The sequence below is a fragment of the Bombus impatiens genome, unplaced genomic scaffold, assembly GCF_000188095.3.
Source record: "Bombus impatiens unplaced genomic scaffold, BIMP_2.2 scf_0083, whole genome shotgun sequence".
Lineage (NCBI taxonomy): Eukaryota > Metazoa > Arthropoda > Insecta > Hymenoptera > Apidae > Bombus > Bombus impatiens.
The window spans coordinates 521883-544646 of NT_176502.1; the positions used below are offsets into that span (position 1 = coordinate 521883).

Consider the following 22764-nt stretch of genomic DNA (forward strand, 5'->3'; position numbering starts at 1 on the left):
GGTTTCCTAAATGTTCTATCTAATTCAACGAATTAGGTACGTGTGACATTAATTTGTGCATACGAGCCGCAAAATTAGTGTCATCTTAAAGTGCATTTGCATAAGCGTAGGACGCACTGCAGCGTATATAACTTAACATAAATTACAGCTATCATGCAATGTGAAAAACATACGAGAAATGCAAATAGTATATTGGAAATGAAATTGAATAAAAGGAACAGAGCAACTGCTCGGTAAATTGATACTTTGCTAACGCACGAATGCGATGTCTTCGTTTATTAAGACGGGGCACGTTTGTTTAGTCTCTCGCCCAGATTACGGTTTTGTTTTAAAAGTTCTTGGACTACCCTTCTTGCGTTAACATTTTCTCCTCTTATAAGTAACATTAAAGAAAGATATCACATTTGTAATTAATTAAATGATTTATTTCATAGTTGTATTCTTTGAGAAATCACAAAGTGCAAAGGTGTACATAATCCACCATGTAACATTCATTTAACTGTAATTTAATTAGATTCAATCATCTCCCTATCTAATTCTTATTTTCTATGTGATCTTTGATCCAATCAATATAACTGTAGACACGGGTGAAGACATCCGGTCGACCTCTTGCACATGGTATTCCCCAGGATACAACTCCAATTTGTTCATTGTCGGCAACTAAGGGGCCACCGGAATCACCCTGTTTGAAAATAAATAATTCAATATATATAGTTTATTAGAAAAAAAGAGAGAACAATATCTCATCCTTAACTATAATAATAGAATAAACTAATGTTTGCATGCTGCAAATATATATAAGTATATTGATAAGTGTGCGTCATATTGTAAATCATAATACTAACGTAAGAGCTTAATACTTCATTTATTGACACAAACATTCGATCTAACTAACAACAAGAAGGTTGGAATTTCCTCCGCGTACTTCCAGCAATTCTTTTCGAACTAGGTGAGAGAAACTTAATAGTAGCTTAAATGTTCGTTGTTACACTCTCGACGACACGGTTTTCGCGACAAATAAGAAAAAAAGTGCTGCTTTAGTTGAGGGATCCTTTGACATGAAAGAGCTCTCTTCTCGAGTACTAGACGTAATGCACTTACGTGACAAGCGCCTTCACCTCTCTTGTTAAGTGTGCAGATATTGTCGTTGGTGACACGGAAGCTGGCGTTTAAACATTGTTTTTGATCGATTACACTTAGCTGTATGTAATATAGATCGTTCGGCGTTTGTCCGGGATACTTTAATCATTTGTACGTAATTGGTACCGCATTCACAATCATTCAAATATAAGGAAAAAAAAATTAACGAATATAATTGTTTTGATAAAAGAAAGATGCTAAAATTATAATTCACAATAGTTGGTACTTACGCTAGTAGTTCCCCAACCAGATAATACAGCGGGATAATCTATTTTGCCGAAGTTTTCATTAGGTAACGCGATGGGCTTCACTTTGTCTCCGAAAACGATGTCCTTGTCCACTTTGATCAGTCCGATATCATTTCTAATCAATATAGAACTGTATTTTGGATGGCTAATTATTTTTTCAGATTGATATACGTCGCCACCTTTGTCTAAAGTATTGGAACCTAACACGACAGCTATGGACGTATCGTTGAAACTAAAACGATAGGTTGTAGGTATAAGCAGTGAAAGAGAAAGGTATCTAGATTTTTCTAATTTAAGAAATTAAATTAATATCTACCTTGATAAACAATGAGCAGCTGTTAGTACCCATCTCTCGTTCAGTACAGATCCTCCGCAAAAATGACGATTTTTGTAACGTAATGAGGCTTGATACGGATATTGTCCGTCCTCTGCTACAGAACCGCCGACGATTTTTGGAACTTCATTTATACTTGCGCCTATATTTAATAATCTTATATAGTAATACATCTCACTAGTTTTTAAATTTAATTTGCAGTTTTAAGCCGTTATATTTTGAAAGTTCAATTACGAATAAATGATAATTTTTCTAAATAGAATTATTACCTGATGCTTCAAGTATTGCTATAATGGCGAAGATATAAAGAAACAAAAACATTTTAAGACACTTGCTTTTTGTTGTTGTAACGAATAGCTATCAATCTGGTATACTGGACACATTTCAGGAGTATTTATACCAAGTATGTTTTTAATGACCGTGGGAATTAAAGACACACCTGGCCAGTATTTAAATTTAGGTCAGATATTACCTACAAAAAAAGCTTATTCGAATGTATCTCACGTATGTTGCGATAAAACCGAAGAAAACTCGTGACCGACCGGGTACCGCTACCACTTAAGAGGAGAACAGTCATAAACTAGCAATTCTAGTCAAAATCTATTCTTTTATCTCTCGATAGGGGTTTTCCGACCATGGGCAAACATAGGAAAATATTTCTAATAGGTGTCGTTTCTATCTTATTTTTGTCTTGTTTCACTTTCACCAATCTTATTTTTGTTTTATATTCAGCTCCTTTAAGAATTACAAATAAAATAGCTTTTAAAGTATATTTTAATTTGTTTACTTTTATGAGATGAAATTTTAGTTCATTAGAAGTTAAGATATATTTTCTTCTTTAACGATATCGCGCCTTCTCCACTATATTCTTTAAAGAGTTAAAAGATGGCAACAAATCAGTTTTGCCATAAAAGAAGTTCAGTTACAACTTGTAGTAACGATTACATATTTGGTTTGCCCGATTCATGTTTCTTTGTCGATCAGTGACTCAAAGAGGATTATCCGAGAGCGTTATTAAACGAGCGCGCAGGACAATTTAAAAAGGCATAAAGCTGCACAATTTATTCCATTATGACATGACTCACCCTGATTATGTTCCATTCAAGACGGTGGCTGGGTGATTGGCCTCATTCAAATTGTATGGTAGTGGTAAAGGTCTAATTCTGTCGTTATACACGAACGCACTGTGTACTCAAATTAAATTCATATTGCTTTTAAATACCGCTATATTACATTGGAGCAATAATGCCCATAGAGGCGCATACGTAAACAGAAACTATTTCATTTCTAATAACTTGAGTGGAGATGTACATATGATTTCAGATGATTTACTTCAATGATTTCAGCTATTAGGTGTGGTTTAAAAAGATGTTGGATGAGTTGTGAAATGGATAAGGAGTAAGGATGTTTTAACGCAATGGAATATGAGAACATGAGAATAAAGAGAACATCAAAGACGTACAACTTGAACTTCCTTTATTTAAATGAATCAGAGGTAATATGAACCGTCGATGTAACGTTGCTTGTACAAAAATCAAACTCAACTTCATTCTGCATTGCCTGCTTTTAATTCTTGAATACTATCAACGCAATTATCTGAGAAGTGCGAGCTATTGCGTGTTATTCTAATTAATCCGAACTTCGACATTGACGAACGGATATGGGTGTCACAACCGCTCATATTCCCCGTGGTATATACGTATAAAATACTCATATATCTCACAACCAGAAGTTAATAATCAGAATTGTACCGCTTCTCCCGTGCATACAAGAAAATAAATAAACATAGAAAAAAAGCTTGGCCATAAGTAACTTTTTTCATCGCGTATATATATATTATATATATATATATATATATATATATATATATAATATATATATACGCGATGAAAAAAGTTACTTATGGCCAAGCTTTTTTTCTATGTTTATTTATTTTCTTGTATGCACGGGAGAAGCGGTACAATTCTGATTATTAACTTCTGGTTGTGAGATATATGAGTATTTTATACGTATATACCACGGGGAATATGAGCGGTTGTGACACCCATATCCGTTCGTCAATGTCGAAGTTCGGATTAATTAGAATAACACGCAATAGCTCGCACTTCTCAGATAATTGCGTTGATAGTATTCAAGAATTAAAAGCAGGCAATGCAGAATGAAGTTGAGTTTGATTTTTGTACAAGCAACGTTACATCGACGGTTCATATTACCTCTGATTCATTTAAATAAAGGAAGTTCAAGTTGTACGTCTTTGATGTTCTCTTTATTCTCATGTTCTCATATTCCATTGCGTTAAAACATCCTTACTCCTTATCCATTTCACAACTCATCCAACATCTTTTTAAACCACACCTAATAGCTGAAATCATTGAAGTAAATCATCTGAAATCATATGTACATCTCCACTCAAGTTATTAGAAATGAAATAGTTTCTGTTTACGTATGCGCCTCTATGGGCATTATTGCTCCAATGTAATATAGCGGTATTTAAAAGCAATATGAATTTAATTTGAGTACACAGTGCGTTCGTGTATAACGACAGAATTAGACCTTTACCACTACCATACAATTTGAATGAGGCCAATCACCCAGCCACCGTCTTGAATGGAACATAATCAGGGTGAGTCATGTCATAATGGAATAAATTGTGCAGCTTTATGCCTTTTTAAATTGTCCTGCGCGCTCGTTTAATAACGCTCTCGGATAATCCTCTTTGAGTCACTGATCGACAAAGAAACATGAATCGGGCAAACCAAATATGTAATCGTTACTACAAGTTGTAACTGAACTTCTTTTATGGCAAAACTGATTTGTTGCCATCTTTTAACTCTTTAAAGAATATAGTGGAGAAGGCGCGATATCGTTAAAGAAGAAAATATATCTTAACTTCTAATGAACTAAAATTTCATCTCATAAAAGTAAACAAATTAAAATATACTTTAAAAGCTATTTTATTTGTAATTCTTAAAGGAGCTGAATATAAAACAAAAATAAGATTGGTGAAAGTGAAACAAGACAAAAATAAGATAGAAACGACACCTATTAGAAATATTTTCCTATGTTTGCCCATGGTCGGAAAACCCCTATCGAGAGATAAAAGAATAGATTTTGACTAGAATTTTTTATTCTGTTATTATTCGAGCTATATATATATATATATAAATTGTCCGTTCCCTTATGTAAGTATGATCGTGTACAAAAGCTACTGTTTCAGTATCACTTGCCGTCGATCACGCTTTAATGCACATATGCTTTTCGGTAAATCGTGTGAAAGTAAACGTGTGTATAATATAATATAATTTGAAACTGCGTGAATCGTTGGCTTACTTTTTTTCGTTTTGTCTTATCCGTGTTTGCTTAAACGTATATTATAATTATTCACCTTGTACCATACCGAATCGATAAAACTTTATGATTGTCTAATATTTTTAATATAACTATATATTATAAATTACGCTTATCTTATTCTAACGGTGCTCCTTACCAGTAGCACGCTAGGGGCGATTGAGTATTTCTGTACGGCATGTCTTTTGTAACACCCGTTACACATAGAATAACATCGATAGTAATAAAAATATAAACATTATTTCGTTTCATTTTTAAACTTTAAATCATACAATTATAATTTAATAGCTAGATAGTACGTACAAAATCAAATGCCAGCACCTCGTTTAACGAGACGGATTACGTTTGAAAGTGCATCAATCACGCACACTAGTTAAGTGTAAATAAAAATACTTTCCTGCCGTTGAAATACTCACAGTGAAATAATTGTGAAGATAGCGAGAGAAAAAAAAGAGGCGAATTACATAGAACATAATTCTAATACAAAAGTATTTAACTTACTTAATCTTAATTTTTATTCATCCGAACAATATTAAACATTAAGAAATACGCGATAGTATTAAGAATCATATAAAACATACATATTGAATGTGTGAAAGATGAAAATAAAACTTATTTTACAATACTTTATCTTTGATTTATAATAAAGAATTCTACTTAAATAGAAATACTTTTCATTGATAGTCGATTTACATTTTCATTTTCTTTCATTTTTGTGAATACACCTTAAATGCAAAGCAACTCAAAAAAAGCCCGACTATTCTAGGTAATTTAAGTACCAATTGTGCTTGATTTCGTCAAAAAGAAATGAATAAAAATATGTTTTATACAGCTGTTTTATGCAAATTCACATTGGTCTTTTTTTGTGATGTTTAATGAAATGATCAAAATTATACGATAAAGTTACTTTATATCAACATTCATTTAATGTAAATGTTCTAGAAAATATGTGTATACAGAAAGTTAATACCCAAAATCATAAATTGATTTAAAATATTTAGTAACTTAAATTCATAGTATCACATGGTGCTGCCATCCAATATTGTAGGTGTGTAAGTGTGTACATAACGATGGCTATATTATATTTCTAGGCCATAGAACTCCGTCACTTATTGGCTATGAAGTATTTAAGTATATTATTGGGTTTTGGTTTACTAGTCGTCGGCCAGGAACGGGTCACTTCTCTTTGTATATCGATGGGTAAAGATTTAAGAACTGCCGCATCAATTTTCGGAGATAATTGCATTGGTGATGAAGGACTGAGTCGAAGATCAGCCATTTCGTTGCTCGGAGATTCTCTACGTCCACTCAACCATACTTCCAATCTAGTCTTTTTTGGTAAAGGTTCTATTTCGTTCAATACATCATCGTCCGCACTCTGGTTGTTAGCACCTATTGATTTCGAAACTGGCGAGGAGGTGGTACTCATCGTAGAACCGTCGTTACTATCTTGATTTACGCTCATTGGTGATCCGAGATTAATGTCGGAAACGCCTTCTTCCGAGCTTATATCTAGAACAGACTGAACAGCGACCTGTTTTCGCAAGAAAGATGTAATACTATTCTTTCCAGAAGATCTCTCTTCGAATTTCGTGAAAGCAACTCCTAAAAGAGTTAAATGGAATGGTTTAGAAACATCGACAGTACGGTGAAATAGTTTCATTGCTAGTGCCAACATTTTAGCATGATCATAAACACCAGATTTTGTAGAAGGCAATAGGTGTTTCGGTAAAGCGCATTGTCGAGTTTCTCTTTTACCAGAAGTTGGTTTATTAAAATCATGTTTCCTAACAGTTAATCTCATAGCAATGGGAATTCTACCATCCTCCATAGCTAATTCTGTTAATCTTCTCAGAAGTGCTCCTAGTCTTGATTCTACTTCAGCTACCAAAGAAACACTCTTGAAACCATCTTCTAAACCTATACTCTGTCTCTTTCCTGTTGGTTTAACGACGGTCTCGTCGATACCTTCGGCATTATCTTTTAATTTTCGTGCTAAATCAATACCAATTTTCATCTCTAAGGTTTCCAAAGGTGTTTTTCTTAGATCATCCACTGTTTTTATGTTGTTGGAAATTAACAATTGTGCAGTTTTTTGCCCAACACCTGGTATTTTAGATACAGATCCTATAGTAGACAAGAACATAGGTGCACTGCATGGGAATACTAGTGTTTGATGATTTGGTTTATGTAATGATCCCACCAGTTTTGCTAAAAGCTTATTATGTGCTATTCCAGCACTGCATGTAATATGCAAGTCTTTATAAATTCGTTTTCTTATTTCTGCTGCAATTTTGGAAGCTATAATTAATCGAGCATGACAGCCACAAGGACATTCTTCTTCGGAGGTACCAAATACTTTACCAACTGGATTTTCATCTTCCATGTTAATACTTAAATTTAACTCTGAATTATTTCCAGAATTCATATATTTTTGTACAATAGAAGTTACGTCCATAAAATTGTCATCAAGACCCAATCTTTCAACTAATGGAGTAAACTGATGCAATATCTCCAGTACTTTAGCAGAATAGTGACGATAGTTCGTTAAATCTTCACCATTTACCAACACCAGTCCTGGACACAATTGTAAAGCTTCCTGTACTGACATACATTTTTTTATTCCATGTTCTCGTGCTAAATAATTGCTTGTCACTACTATACTTTTTTGTTGCACCCCCAATGGTTTGCCTTGTAGCTCTGGATGCCTAAGCATCTCTATTTGAGCATAGAAACAATCAACATCTATATGAATTATGGTTCTCGGATGTCTGATAATTGCATCAAATTCAATAGAATCCATTGAGGTCAATTTACAAACAATATTATAAATATAATCTTTATCACATAAGTGACTTATTCAATATTTCAACATAGTATAATCTGTAATAGTAATAAATACTCAATTAGCATTATAAATGGTAAAACTAAATGATTTGTAAATAATTATCATTATTAACATATTACAATTATCAACATAATGAATAAAGCCAAATAGCAAAATTAGTTTATTACCTTTTTCAAAAACAAATTTACTGAAAAATATATTCTTAAGTGCAGATTTCAATTTTATTCATGATACTAACAAAGAGTAATTTTCTTTATTATTTACACACACGTTATTAACACACTTTAGCATAAATTTTTACAATAATTTTTGAATATAGAAGTGTTTGCTTGTCGATATGTTTAATTGTAGACGTATATCTAAAAAATAGGTTAAGTTGTGCAGTCAAAACATACAAACTGTTTATTATTTTTAACTTACATATGGAGACTTATAATTGTATAACAAGTTATCATTTTCGTTCTTAAATAAACTACTCCATAGCACGGCTATTAAAATAGTTTATTATTATTTCTCAGAACTTTCCTTAGATCATAAAGTAAGGTTACCATTATTTAGTGTTCATTTGGAAGCTATATCTCACAACCACATAGAATATTAACGTATAGATATATTTTTATTTTCCAGAAATCCGTTAGATCACATTGAACGGACATTAATTTGTAGTTGGAGCTGTTAAAAAACACGAATGACTCACTTCTGAAAGCCACATCAACTTCTTATAAATTTCATTGAAGAAATATATTCTTTTTACCGCTGATAAGTTTCGACTGTTAGCACGAAACAAAACTACCGTAAAAACTAAATAGAAATTTGTTTACAAACTGTAATGCGACTAATTTATTTTTCACATGGTAGCCATGTTTTGAATTATTAAAGATACCTTTGTGTGTGTGTGTGTGTGTGTGTGTGTGTGTGTGTGTGTGTGTGTGTGTGTGTGTGTGTGTGTGTGTGTGTGTGTGTGTGTGTGTGTGTGTGTGTGTGTGTGTGTGTGTGTGTGTGTGTGTGTGTGTGTGTGTGTGTGTGTGTGTGTGTGTGTGTGTGTGTGTGTGTGTGTGTGTGTGTGTGTGTGTGTGTGTGTGTGTGTGTGTGTGTGTGTGTGTGTGTGTGTGTGTGTGTGTGTGTGTGTGTGTGTGTGTGTGTGTGTGTGTGTGTGTGTGTGTGTGTGTGTGTGTGTGTGTGTGTGTGTGTGTGTGTGTGTGTGTGTGTGTGTGTGTGTGTGTGTGTGTGTGTGTGTGTGTGTGTGTGTGTGTGTGTGTGTGTGTGTGTGTGTGTGTGTGTGTGTGTGTGTGTGTGTGTGTGTGTGTGTGTGTGTGTGTGTGTGTGTGTGTGTGTGTGTGTGTGTGTGTGTGTGTGTGTGTGTGTGTGTGTGTGTGTGTGTGTGTGTTTATAATTGCATTCTAAATATTGGTGCATATGAATGTTTTAAGATAGATGCACGTATCATCATTTTATGATACAAATATATTTTTCACTAGAGACAGCACACCACAGACTTTTATACAGCACATATTTACATAATGGTGCGTTTTCATGAAGTGATAGCCAATAATATTTAAAATAAACTAGGGGAATTATTTAAAATACATAGATAAAATCTAAAATAAAACTTATGTTTCCCCTAGATATAATCCAATCATATTGTAGATCATTTAGTAAGAATATATCACGAATATAGTAAAGATGAATTACTATAAAAATAGATACTCCAGAAAATTTGATAGGTTTTATATCGTATTGTTCACTTGTGTTTCTAATATATGACTGTGTTTCGTTATCGTAATTTGCATTTGCAATTTTTATATATTTTTAAAACATTTTATATTGCACATCAGCTACAAAGGAATGCTAAAGGTTTGGTTGGACGTTTGCAATCTAATAGATGAAATATAACCAGCAAATATATTCAAAGATTTTCCTCTGCGTGTACACTCACTAAAAGTTTAAGAAGACGAAGACAACTTGAAACTATGATTTTCTTGAAACTTCTGTACTTCTTTTACAGCTCTTTTTCTAACATTAATTAACAAAGAAATTATTATAATGTTGTACATTTATTGAATTATACAAATTGAAGTTGAACTCCAAATAAATTGTTAGCAGCCATCTTGGAAAACCCTTTTTCGCATTTCGAACGAACGAAGTGTCAAATATCGATAATTACTTCATCGCACGCGGTTGAACTAAAAATTTTTATAGGAATTGAGCTTTCCTAGAAAAGTTAGATTTTTTAAAACGATCTCGAAATTGAAATGTAAAAATCAATTTCGCGCCATAAAATAGTATTATTCGATACTTGCACTTAAAAAGCAAGAAAAATATAGAAGCGAGTTGCGATACAAACAACTCGAATAAGTAAGGGGTAGGAGAATTTTTGTATTGAAAGTTGGAAATAATATAGGCAAGACGGCTTCGCAAAAAAAATCGTCTAAGAAGATGGCGGAGACCAAAGAATTAGAGGTGAGTGAGGTATTAAAAGTGGTGCAGTGCAGTTAGATTATGTGTGAAATTTTAGAGAAAAGTCGGCAAGTCTGCATTGTGAATTTGTCGTGGTTATATCCGGGTTATCAGCGATTTATTTGCGTCAGTGAATTATATTACTAGACGCTTAGTACTTGTTAAGCGCGTTTTTCTTCATTATTGTTATAATTATCTTTTTTCTTCGGTGAAATATTGAGATTAATCAATAGAATTTTTTTTACGATATATTGTGCTTATAATTATGTTGCCTTTACCGAATAAAGCTTATAAAAAACGTCAATATCTTCATAATCACAGGTAACCTAAATATTTTTTTTTTTAAATTAAAATCGTTGTCAGTGTTTCTTTGTTATTAATCATATGTATTTTATTCGTAAATATTGTTGGACGAATAATATTATCTATGATTGCAAAAATAAATTCTGTTTCATTATTGTATTTTTCTCATTCAATATGGATATGGATGAAAATACTCTATGTGTGTGGTGTGATTGTCTTTAGAATAGAAAACTTGAAGTATGATCTTTATGCCTGGTATTTCAAATTCTATTCCGTATTTCTGCAATTATGTTTATACAAGCCAATATAATAGATAAAATGTTTCTTATGTAATTGAATTGAAATAAATAGAATTGATAATAAATTTAAATGTTAATTTGTTTCTTATTAATACATTGTTATTTATAAAATATATTTTCCTTTTATCAAAATAACAGTTTAGAATAAGTGTATTATATAAAATGTATGCATGCTATAATTTTATGATTGCAGAATATGATATTGAGTTTTCGAGTGTCTGAACTTCAGATGCTTCTTGGTTTTGCTGGTAGAAATAAATCAGGTAGAAAGAACGAATTACAAGCACGTGCACTAGAATTGTTACGTTTGAGATCCCATCCAATTCAACTCAAAATACGTGAATTATATAAATCCATACAGTGAGTATAAGATTTATTAATGACAATACAATTGTTCTTGTAGATTGTACTAAATCATTAACTACCTCTATCACCATTTATTAAATTTTTAATTATTTTGTTTGTTTATTTTAGTGAAGTATTGAAAATGATTTTCTTTTTATATCTACTATGGCATATTGTTATACTTTAAGTATTATAAATGTCAGTGGATTATTGAGATAAAGTCACAAACTCATTTTTTGTTTCAAAATTTTGTTTAGAGCTGATCAATTAGCTGCACATCAAATGTATGGTCAAACAGGTAGTTCTGGGGAGCCACAAATAGATCAAAACATGCATTCCAGAAATTATTACACAACAAGGTAAATATATAGAACAAACAGATAGATAATACAAAGAAAATAAGTTTATAAAGAACGTATATAATTAATTATATAAGATATATTTAACAATGTTGTTTTTTACTTGTAATTAATGTAAAGACAAGCTATCAGTCAACAGCAACAGTCACAGTCTTCAGTTTCTAGTGGAAAGGATTTACCACCTGCACATCAAGCATCTCTACCTCAAGCACCTAGAACAAATCCAGTCTATCAGTCAACAGCGTATGCCAACGTAACACCACAAGTAAGTTATGTAATGTGATTTCTATATAAAATTATATAAAACTTCTATATTATTTTTTGTAGTGGTTTTTTAATATTCATATGACATATTAATATTTCAGCAAACAACAAGTGCAGCCTATAATCCATATCCATATGCACCAAAAGTTTTACCATCACCATTGCAAATACAACCTAGAAATCAATATCCTGTTCATCCAGATGTTAGACTTAGAAAGCTACCTTTTTTTGATTTATTGGCTGAATTGCTGAAGCCATCTAGTTTAATGCCCCAAGGATCTATGAGACTTCAAGAGAATACATTTATGTTTCATTTAACACCACAGCAGTCAACAGATGTAGCAAGTTCACGAGATTGTCGTGCAGGAAGTAAAATGGATTACACAGTACAGGTACATTTTACAGGGAGAGTCTGTTTCTTAATGTTAACCCCTTAACCTACAACTACGGGCATAGGCCGTAGTACGGTGATCGGGCCAAACGTAAATATTACGAGCATAGCCCGTAGTACGATGATCGGGCCAAACGTAAATATTACGAGCATAGCCCACAGTAGATGATCGGATCAAACGTAAATCGGCCCAAAATTTTCGAACGTAAATCATAGGTTAAGAGGTTAAATTTATATTTTTGATTGTTGAGCCTACAATCTGTGTTATGGCTATTTCAGATACAGATGCGATTTTGTTTGCAAGAAACATCGTGTGAACAAGAGGACTGTTTTCCACCAAGCATTGCAGTAAAAGTTAATGGAAAACTATGTCCTTTACCTGTTAGTAGACAGAAATATAAAGAATATACATATACATACACACATGAAAATATTATTTCTTTACCCTACATTGAAAGTATAGTAAAATGTTTTACTTTCACAAATGAAATGTTTTATTTTTTATTTCAGAATCCAATACCTACTAATAAGCCAGGAGTAGAACCAAAGAGGCCGCCACGGCCTGTCAATATTAGTCCTTTAGTTAAATTATCTCCTACTGTAGCGAATCAAATTCACGTGACGTGGTCGGCAGACTACGGCAGACGATACGCAATTGCGATATATTTAGTTCGAAAGCTTTCAAGTGCTGAATTATTATCAAGGTTAAAAAGTAGGGGAGTTCGACATTCGGATTATACAAGAGGTTTAAGTAAGTAGTTATGTAATTAGAACTATTTGGTATTGTTGAAAATGAATGCTATTGAAATAATGATCTTTTTAGTTAAGGAGAAACTTAACGAAGATGCGGATAGTGAAATAGCGACAACATCGCTTAGAGTATCGTTAGCTTGTCCGTTAGGCAAGATGCGAATGTGTACACCATGTCGTGCATCGACATGTTCACATTTACAATGTTTTGATGCATCCCTATTCCTTCAAATGAATGAAAGAAAACCGACATGGAATTGCCCAGTTTGTGATAAGCCAGCGTTATATGATAATCTCGTTATCGATGGCTACTTTCAAGAAGTGTTGAACTCTAAGAAACTATTGCCAGATGTAAATGAAATTCAATTATTGCAAGATGGGTCATGGGAAAATTTGGTTCTAAAGAAAGAAAAGGATAAGGAGAAGAGTGAAACAAAAGTTGTTACAAATTCGCAAGATCGTAAAATCGATGTGGATACAGTCGACCTCGGTAAGATTTTATTTCATTCTAATATGTGTAAAGATATGACATATTTAAAAATAAATGTTTTTATGTTTATGGGTGTTTACATATAAATGGGTAATCATATCACTGTTTAGATGAAAGCAATCTTACACCTCCAAAGGAAAAGAAACGAGCTGTTATTATTGATCTAATATCAGACAGTGATGATGATGATGAACGTACCACACCAACACAAAGTACAAAAAAGATAGCTAGTGGTACTTCTTCGCCAAAGAAGTCACAAACTAGCTCCATTAGCAGTACAAGTGAATCACCAGAATTGATGATAATTGATTTAGAGTAGAATATTTTATATCTATTGCTACTATTAAATTGCCAAATTTTATATAGGACAAAAACCAAAATTTTGTTAGTTCTGTGATCATTTAAAAAAAAAAGTTACTACATAAAGTTAAGTATAAGTGAATTCATGACATTTTTACTTTTGGTACTTAAAACTGAAAAAGAAAGGAGCAAAATAATATTTCTTTTTAACTATAACAACTTAGCATTCCTTTGTATAATCAATATATATATATATATATATAGGGGGAGAGAGAGAGAGAGTGAGAGAGAGAGAGAGAGAGAGAGGGAGTGATTGCATATTATTTTAATTGATGAAAGAAAAAAATGTAAATTAACGTCTCGAAAATCAAACTCAATCTAACTAATAAGATACCTTAGTATAGTTTTTCATTATCGAAAACATCATTGTGGAATTTCATCCAAAATAATAAAACTATTTTTATTTTGTAGTGTAAGCCTCTTATTAACCTTGACATGTAAATGAAAGAGGAAAATAAAAGGTGCAAATATTTATATTAATATAAATATGTTAATTATATTACTAGCGTTATTAATGTAATTAAATTTGAGTCCTCTAGAAATTGTTTCTTTATTAAGTTTCTTAGTTGATCAGGGTTAATAAAACTGCTTAGACTATATTTGCTATAGACTTTCTGTTTGTGAAATTCGATCTAAAGTTATAAGGAATAAAATAGATAAAATTCATATAAATAGAATATTAATAATTTAATACTTTTGTATTATGGTTTTTATACGTAAGTCATATGTTCCACGAATCTCAAAGTTTATTCGTCTTGCATAGGCGCATTTACATTTGGATACATATAATTGCGAAACGATATTCCAGAAAGTTGTTGGTCCACAGGTTCTCTTGTATCATATAAACTTGGTGCTTGAAATATTATGCCAAGTGTTCCACCAGTACATGCCAATGTAAAAACCCAAAGAAAAAGTCTATCTAAAACCATAGCTACGAATTTCCAATCTTCTATAACCTGAAAATATTAAAAAATATATGAGGGAAAATGTATCATATATTATTTCGAGAAGTTATATATATATATATACTATTTTTAAAAAAGAATTTTTAGAATTGAAGCCTTAAATTATCAAGAAAAGTATCAAAAGTAAAACATGAATATTCAAACAATGAATTGTTGAATTATTGATCAACTTACTTCATTATCCTTATCTGCATTTTTTATATGTTGAGCAATAAAACGCACACCCTTTAAAGCTGATATGACATCGGGAGACAAATGTCGTGGCATCGTATTTTCACTATCAGTGACTGCAACAGTATCTCATTGTTAATGTACATTTCAGAAACTATTACATGACATTAATTGTAATATAACGTGCCGCGCCATATACATCCATGAATTATAGGGTTACTGTTAATTCCAATACACGTTTATTTATTTCAATCGCTATCATGTAATTCTTTATATGTGTCATAGAATGCACTGTCACAATACATTTGATTAATAAAATTTTGTATCAATTATATTATATATTGTAGAGTAATTTAAATATTTACCTGATGCATGCGGTATATGCCGGGCATCGTCTTCTCGTATATTTTTATACTGCGAGGTGACACTTTCGAATCCATCTGGACTTCCTTTCAATTCCAATGGGTAATCACTAACACTATCAGGAAAACTGTAATGTATACTCCTGAAAAGTTTTCTATTTCAGGATTCGATAAACAGTAGTATAATTACCTAAAATCTATTTCATTAGTATATCCACTATCCATGTACGTATCATCATATTCTGGAGTTGAATACGGTGTCCGACGCATCATTAAAAGTCGCGGCATCCAATTTAAAAATACTCGTCTAACCCAGGGTGACATGTTGTGTGTAGATGGAGACCTATATAAGAAATTTATACGTAACTTTAGGTAATTTATAAATAGGATACTATAATTAGTGTTTAATCTAGAATTATTACAATGGAATTTAGTTTACCGAAAATGAACATTTAAAACGCATACGGTAATCCATATCGACAAAGTGACTAAAATCATGGTAAATAGCAAATATTTTCCTAAAAGTGGTATAGCTAGTGACGTTGGTGGAATAATTTCGGCTAATAGTAAAAAGAACACCGTCAACGAGAGGAGAATGGAAGAACACAACGATACCTATAAAAATTCAATTTTTTACAGCATAAATACCTTTTCGTTTATTTATTATTCTCTTTAATGCTTACTTTTTCACCTGAATCACTTGGTAGATAAAAGACAAGTACCGTAAGGAACGTAATACCCACGCAAGGAATTATTAAGTTGACTGTGTAGAATAATGTCTTTCTTCGCATCGTAATATTAAATGTAATATCTGTATAAATTATATTAAAATGCACTTACATTTCGTATCATTGTATAAATTGTATGTTAATATAGATGTCAAATATATTTATTTACTCACCAGAATAAGGTTCTGTGCAACATGGATAATATTCTTCGTTTCTGGATGCTGGTACTTCTAAAATGTCCCATTCAACTGATAAGTAGAAGTCGCTTAAATCTATTCCTATTGCAACCAAATTGCTACCACTTTCTTGTTTCATATGTTTTAGATCCACCTATCAGTAAAAGTTTTTACAAAGTATTTTTGGTAAATAACATTGACGTCAATTATTTGTATTTTCAAATTAATTTATTTCTATTTGATTTGTATTAAAAAAATTATTTATGATTAACGATATTTTTGAATTATAACCTGAGCGCCATTGTACGTCCATGAGCCGAATTTCATAATACACGATTGTTCGTCAAATGGGAAATATTCGACGTTAATCTCACAGGATGATTTGTAAATCGCAGGCGGTTTCCAAGATACTTCACCGGTATACTTTAATGTAGCCTTTGTCATAAGCGTTACTTCGTAATTGCCATCGGCACTATGAAATTATATTTAATTGATGTCTTTTCATGATTATCAAATTCAATACTTGCTAATAAGTTGTAACATACATCAAAACTTACTTATTATATAGGACAATATCTGGTAGCCAAATATTTTCGGAAGGCACGTATAGCATTTCTACGCCACCGTATTCTTCTGGATCCCATCGTAGTTTATAGTCGATCCATTTCTAAAATGCATAATATCGACAGTGAATAAAATATGTTTATAAAGATAGGTATATTTCTTCAGCAGCTCTTACCTGTTCCACCCAGACGTTGGTAGTCATCACCTGATTTTTTAAATTCTGTAAATTAAAAAAAATATTAACAATACCTTTATTGAATAAAAAACAACCAAAATCACAAAATATGACTTTATACCATCTCAATTAGCTGCGAGAGCTTTAAACCAAGCTTTACTGTTAAGGTTTCGGTGTTGTTCTTCACAGGGCGTATAAGTCTATTATAATTCGACAACAAGTCATCATAAAGTCTTTTTGTGTCAGGGTTTGCCTCGTAAATTTTTAACCCAACAGCACCTAGAAGAAATACAAATCTTTTTAGTCATAATTTCTACTCTTTATGTAAGAACAATCGAGTTCATCGCATTCAAATCACACGACAACATGAAACATACATTACGATATAATTCTTAAAAAATTTAAATGACTCTCAATCACTTACAATGTAAAAAGGTGAAACACTTACCGAATATAATGTGAAGGGCATTAAGAAGAATACTAAACGTCAATATTCGCATTTTAAATGTAACTATTTACAAATTTGTGTAAGATTGAGATGGCAGTGACCACTCCCAGTAGAAACACTTTCACCTATGCACACACATACAATAATTTTTAAGTTAACCTAATTAAATGTAAAAAGAATCGATATCATATTAGATATTTTTCTTCCAGCTGACAAGTGGAAAACCTTATCAGTAGAAAATGAGCGTTCTGCATCCCACTGGACCAAAATCGATATCCGAAGTTAGCGCCATGACACTTGCTCCAGTTTGCACTTCAATGTATTTCGTCTGTTACAAATTCACATCTCAGCGCATGCGCATTAACGATGCGCGCACATCTTTTTCAAATCGTCCACAGGTTGGCGCCTTCAGTCTGTACCAAATCACGTACAAGCATTTTTCGTCTTAAGATTTGTTTTCGTTTTGTTTTGTTTCAGTGGATTTATGTTGTATTCGTTTCAATGCGTTCATAAAGGTAACTAAAATGAATTGTTAGCTGTTTTTTACTATTGTATTTTAATTAGGTAGCAAATATTATTTGTTTGAACGTTTTAATTCAGATTTCTTAAAAATGAATTACCGACATTGTATGAATCTTGTTCGTCAGGTAGCGCACTCTGTACTATAATGCAGTAGAAGCCAAATGCACCCTTGCAATTCTTTTGGAATACTATTCACAGAACATCATTATGAAATGGTATTTTATACAAATTTTTTATTAGTATAATTACGATAGAGATATTTTTTATGGTATCTAAGAATTCAATATATTCGATACATCCTTTCTTCTACGGTAAAATGATGTGTACTGTATCATGATTTTTTATATGTTTCGTAGCCACTTTGACGTGCATTTTTCTCAATACGTACAATCTTTTATCAGACGCAATGTTTACCAAATGCAACTTTGTAGGAAGTATTTTTCATTGGTTTACTTGTAAGCTGTTTTATATAATTAAATTAATCGTAGATGTTTGAACATTTTGTTATAATATATAATATTCATCATCTAACCTTTCTTGCTTTTGCAAATTTATAAAAAAGAGAATATTATTTATATATACTTAACAGTTTGTATATTATTCATCAAATACGATCAATAGGTACTGCCAGGAAAGGAATTGAACACTCAAAGACAACCTACTTAACGCTATATGCTCGTAAGAGGTTAATTAAAAGCGAAGCGTAACAATCGATAGGCAAGAAAGGGTAGAACATCGACATCACTCCACGCAGCACTCGTAAAAGAGTAGGACCATTGTGGATTAAAGTTTTATTATAAAAATCTATAACGATGCTCATAGAATTGAATTGAATCCTCAACTCTGTCAATTTAGCATCTCGTAAAGTAGAAAAATCCTCTAACCTTTCCTAGAGCATCGATCACAGTACAAAACCACGTTCATGTTTCAGACAATGGTCGCGTGTCTAGAAAACATCGTAATTATGTCAAAGGAGTAACTGCGGAAGTGTAAAGTACTCCGGGCATGTTGCAGCGAAAATTACGCTTGGAACGGAGATATATGTTCTTCACAAAAGTAGCATCCGTAGTGTAACAGCTCTCCTAGGAAGGATCGACTTGCGACCGCACAATATCCCACGTATATACGATTATCGATCAAGGATACGTAAACAGCCGTGGTATAGTTGCGCACACGCGGCGACCAGGCCACTTAGCGTATGTTTGTTTAGTACCTTTTACGACTATATTGTCCGGGCATGTGTTAGATTACGGAGCAGCCAGTGTCTGGCGCATAGCTGAGGGTTGGGTGGTACGGCGCCGTGCTTCGAGAGGGTCATTTATAACTGTTATCGCGAGACTTACTAGCCCACTTACTACCTCCACTGTGTCTATTCTCCACCCACTCTTCTATTCTACTGGAAGAAACGTAAGCGCGAGATGCGCCAGTCCACCGAACCTGCTGGTCATTCTAGCACGGTTTTTTATTCGGTCATCTTGAATTATGCCAGAGAATAAAATCTTTGAGTAACGACATCATTTTCAGGAAATCTTGATTTTTACCGCCAGTGTTCTATGAGGCAGTTCTATTGGCAGTTGTTTGTTTTTTCTGTTCCTTTCCATTAGTTAGTTTATATTCTATAGATGATTTGTACATTATAATTAATTGTAAAATAGAATTATGGTCTCGAGTTATATTGCGATCTTTCCTAATAAAGCAAGGTAGTAATGGTTGGCTGTATTGTTTTCCTTAAATATAAAATTATTTAGAAATTCATAGTCGAGAAACTATAGGCGAGTGAGGAAGGTTATTTTACGTAAAATATATAATTGTTGCTGGACTAATTACAACCCGTTTTCATTAGCTTTGGGACTTGTAACCGTAATAGCTGTGCACACAGTCCTAATCCTTTGTTCTCACAAAGCCACTTTGAGTGGCGAACTGACCGGACTGAATGCGAACTTTGGACATAGCGTTTAAGGTTGGTAATATGCTAGCTTTACATAAATCTGCGTGATAACTAATGACTACAGACACACAGATTAGAAGATTAATTTTTAAAAACGGCTGATTGAGATCTCACTTCACGAAGTATGAGTTGTTTAGAAGTTTAGACGATGAAGATAAAACTGGCGGCACCTACTGAAAGTTTAAATCTTTCATGTTCGTCGAACGAACATGAAATTGTCGATATTACGTTCGCGGTTGTTACACAGATTATAACGTTTACAGGATTGAAACAGAGTTTTATTTGTTAGACTACGTTTCGCGTGAAACGAGAAAGCGTCGCGACATTGGTATTACAACCGATAGCTCATCGTTATCGAGGACATTTCTCATCGCGTTTTTGTCCGTCGTTTCGGGACGGGGCACTTAATCCTAATATGGAAATATGTCGTGCACTCCGCAAGCCGACGATTAATGCGAATAAATCGATTTTTGGCGTAGGGATACGACGGTTACCGCCAAATCCTGGAAGCCACGCCAAGTGGCGGAAACACGGGAATTCCATCTGGATTTACTAAGATCAGTGCCATTTAATGTGGAGCTCGATAAATCCCTTAAAAGCTGGTGGTCGGCAAGAAGACGGTGCATTACAATTTTCCAGAAAGGAGAATGGCGAACGTCTAGGGGAGACGTAGACAAATCTGCAAATGCAAGGCTTCAGGTGCCAAATGCTTTCATCGTATAACGTGAGTAACTGCCTTCCCTGTTTGCTGTCCCACATCGATCGCAATCTACGAGAATAGCAGAGCCATCCAAAAGTAAAAAATCTTACGAACGTATTCCATTTATGCTGATCGAAATACTCGCCTTATGAAATGGATACGAATCGATAGATATTAACATGTACACACACCTCTATTCATAAGTACAATATTAGAACACTTATAGTAAAACAAGATATTCATGTATTTTGGATCGTTATCATGTAAAAATATAAAGTTTTAACTAATTAATTATTTCCTTATCAATGTGAATAACCGAGTACAAGACCAACAGATGTTCTGATATTTATAAACGGACGTTTACGTTAATATATTAAAATTTTAAAATATAGGCATCTGGGAATTGAAAGTTAAATACGATATGGGGAAAACGAAGAAAACGATGTAAAAATACATTTAGTTTTATAAAGCTATGTTACTTAAAAACATAGAATATCATTTCCATTTGTAATTACTATTCGTCGATCTTTATCCTCGATATTCCAATTGTATCAAGTATCTCCAAACTCTGATGTATTTAACTTGTCCGCTTGCACATACTTTCTTAAACATATTCATTTACGTAATTCGCTGTTTGAAACTGCTACTGCCTCTTCAACTGAGCTACATTTCCAGGATGTTCAATTTGCGACGAATTGCTCTGCGCTTAACCTCGAGAGAATTGAGAGTAAATACTTTGTGTATATCAATAGAAAATTGGAATATTCGTAACGATCTGCATCTTTATAATCTACTCTTCACCAATGTTTTCCGTGAAAGTTGTGCAATCTCGACGGAGAACCGAGAGACACGGGGTCCGTTAGGATCGCTGGATGGTCAGTATCGTTCTTATGCAACGTTATCTAAACGTCGTTGTTTGCTTATGATTTCCATAATTCCGTACACTTCGTCCACGGCAGGCTCTAAAGAGCCAATATCGAGCAAAGTAGGTGTGTACTTTAATTACTAGAGATAATTACGTCGTCACCGGCTTCAGTAAGGGATGGAGGTTTACTATGATAACAGAGTATCCAATATCCTGGTGAGTTACGTACCAAGCACGACATAGCTTCGTGCATATGTATTCCGCACGTACGCACGCTGGATGTATTTACTATCGTATGCACGCCAGCACATGCCAGCCAGTCGCGTTTGACCTCCATCCGTTATTAATATAATTATCCTCGCGATTATTGTCTTACGGTTGCTGCATTTAACTGCGGACGTACGATATCCGCACCTGTTTTCCTGTCGCCTCCCTTGGAAATTAGCGTCTTGGTCACTTGCCTCCAGAGCAATCCGTCTTTCCGTAGATTCGCGACGATTAAATGAATTTTTTGTTAATAATTTCCAATCTAGCGATTTAATACACGTGCTACGGCGATCTCTATTTCCTTAGAATTTAATTTGAGCTTGGCATATACGAAAAGTAATGTTTACGTAACTCGATTAGAAAATGCAGTGGACAACGTAAGGTACATGTGTCACTTTTTGTGTGTGTACGATTCTATACACGGTATACTATCGTATTTTATTAGAATTTAATCTGCAATTGCGATATAAAAGAGATGATTTCAGTGATTAGGAAATATAGCGGACAACACGAGGTTACGTGGCTATACTCGATGTTATAGGAAATCACGTTATGCGAACTCATTAGAAGATCATATCAATTTAAATACAAAAGGTAAAATTTTACTTCTCTAATCTTTTGTAACTATTAGTTTTTCTATATATAGACAAACAGGAGACGAGTATCGCATTTTCAAAAACAAAATTTAATATTATGGTACAGTGTTAAGCTCTTCTGATCTCTTATATGGTGATTTATTATTCTAATGTACTATTATAAAAGAAGACAACCAATTTATATTTCTACAACGCTTATCGATCGAATGTTTGACTCGTATGTATGGCAAACATGTCTCGATACATTGTAATTGCCGTGACTGTTAGCACGACAGAGTTGACAAGGGTGGACCGGTCGAGGAAGAGGCAGGGGAGTAAGAATGCGTGGGGAATTTTCGAGG

General features: G+C 33.2%; 4 protein-coding genes across 10 annotated transcripts; 1 reads left to right on the top strand and 3 right to left on the bottom strand.

Annotated features, from left to right (window-relative positions):
- Positions 1-403: 403 nt before the first annotated feature.
- On the bottom strand, positions 404-2251 carry LOC105682121 (chymotrypsin-2-like). Its single transcript, XM_012394393.3, has 5 exons — positions 1992-2251; positions 1705-1864; positions 1371-1620; positions 1102-1239; positions 404-682 (listed from the first exon to the last, which is right to left on the bottom strand). The coding sequence occupies exons 1-5, from the start codon at positions 2041-2043 to the stop codon at positions 533-535; spliced, it is 750 nt and encodes a 249-aa protein (XP_012249816.1). The 5' UTR covers positions 2044-2251; the 3' UTR covers positions 404-532.
- Positions 2252-4855: 2604 nt separating this feature from the next.
- Positions 4856-8819, bottom strand: LOC100740487 (DNA polymerase iota). 3 transcript variants are annotated; one of them, XM_012394392.3, is made up of 3 exons: positions 8616-8819; positions 8086-8277; positions 4856-7953 (listed from the first exon to the last, which is right to left on the bottom strand). In XM_012394392.3, the coding sequence occupies exon 3, from the start codon at positions 7871-7873 to the stop codon at positions 6176-6178; it is 1698 nt and encodes a 565-aa protein (XP_012249815.1). In that variant the 5' UTR covers positions 7874-7953; positions 8086-8277; positions 8616-8819; the 3' UTR covers positions 4856-6175. The 3 variants fall into 3 exon arrangements, with proteins under 3 accessions (XP_012249815.1, XP_012249814.1, XP_003485892.1); XM_012394391.3 differs by having other exon boundaries at positions 8467-8812; XM_003485844.4 differs by having other exon boundaries at positions 8339-8812.
- A 1150-nt stretch (positions 8820-9969) lies between these two features.
- Positions 9970-18054, top strand: LOC100740607 (E3 SUMO-protein ligase PIAS2). 5 transcript variants are annotated; one of them, XM_033324932.1, is made up of 9 exons: positions 9970-10378; positions 11171-11337; positions 11580-11681; positions 11802-11946; positions 12047-12337; positions 12616-12717; positions 12847-13087; positions 13160-13576; positions 17735-18054. In XM_033324932.1, exons 1-9 carry the CDS (start codon positions 10355-10357, stop codon positions 17809-17811), a joined length of 1566 nt encoding a protein of 521 aa, XP_033180823.1. In that variant the 5' UTR covers positions 9970-10354; the 3' UTR covers positions 17812-18054. The 5 variants fall into 5 exon arrangements, with proteins under 5 accessions (XP_033180823.1, XP_003485893.1, XP_012249805.1 ...); XM_003485845.4 differs by lacking the exon at positions 17735-18054 and adding an exon at positions 13687-15409 and having other exon boundaries at positions 9978-10378; XM_012394380.3 differs by lacking the exons at positions 9970-10378; positions 17735-18054 and adding exons at positions 10385-10696; positions 13687-15409.
- On the bottom strand, positions 14665-17867 carry LOC100740730 (acetylcholine receptor subunit beta-like 2). The gene is made up of 13 exons (XM_024372604.2): positions 17751-17867; positions 17526-17650; positions 17199-17356; positions 17078-17122; positions 16896-17005; positions 16630-16810; positions 16336-16492; positions 16118-16245; positions 15874-16049; positions 15625-15777; positions 15438-15562; positions 15076-15188; positions 14665-14892 (listed from the first exon to the last, which is right to left on the bottom strand). The coding sequence occupies exons 2-13, from the start codon at positions 17575-17577 to the stop codon at positions 14683-14685; spliced, it is 1608 nt and encodes a 535-aa protein (XP_024228372.1). The 5' UTR covers positions 17578-17650; positions 17751-17867; the 3' UTR covers positions 14665-14682.
- Positions 18055-22764: the final 4710 nt, after the last annotated feature.

Excerpts from the sequence above, each read along its gene's own strand:
- LOC105682121 (XM_012394393.3), bottom strand. The coding sequence starts at position 2,043 with ATGTTTTTGTTTCTTTATATCTTCGCCATTATAGCAATACTTGAAGCA. Across the intron at positions 1,865-1,991 it reads AGCAATACTTGAAGCATCAG|GCGCAAGTATAAATGAAGTT; the intron begins GTAATAATTCTA and ends TATTAAATATAG. Across the intron at positions 1,240-1,370 it reads CTGGTTGGGGAACTACTAGC|TATCCCGGACAAACGCCGAA; the intron begins GTAAGTACCAAC and ends AAATGATTAAAG.
- LOC100740487 (XM_012394392.3), bottom strand. The coding sequence starts at position 7,873 with ATGGATTCTATTGAATTTGATGCAATTATCAGACATCCGAGAACCATA.
- LOC100740607 (XM_003485845.4), top strand. The coding sequence starts at position 10,355 with ATGGCGGAGACCAAAGAATTAGAG. Across the intron at positions 11,682-11,801 it reads AGAAATTATTACACAACAAG|ACAAGCTATCAGTCAACAGC; the intron begins GTAAATATATAG and ends ATTAATGTAAAG. Across the intron at positions 13,088-13,159 it reads GGATTATACAAGAGGTTTAA|TTAAGGAGAAACTTAACGAA; the intron begins GTAAGTAGTTAT and ends TGATCTTTTTAG.
- LOC100740730 (XM_024372604.2), bottom strand. The coding sequence starts at position 17,577 with ATGCGAATATTGACGTTTAGTATTCTTCTTAATGCCCTTCACATTATA. Across the intron at positions 15,189-15,437 it reads GCATATACCGCATGCATCAG|TCACTGATAGTGAAAATACG; the intron begins GTAAATATTTAA and ends ATACTGTTGCAG. Across the intron at positions 14,893-15,075 it reads ATGCAGATAAGGATAATGAA|GTTATAGAAGATTGGAAATT; the intron begins GTAAGTTGATCA and ends TAATATTTTCAG.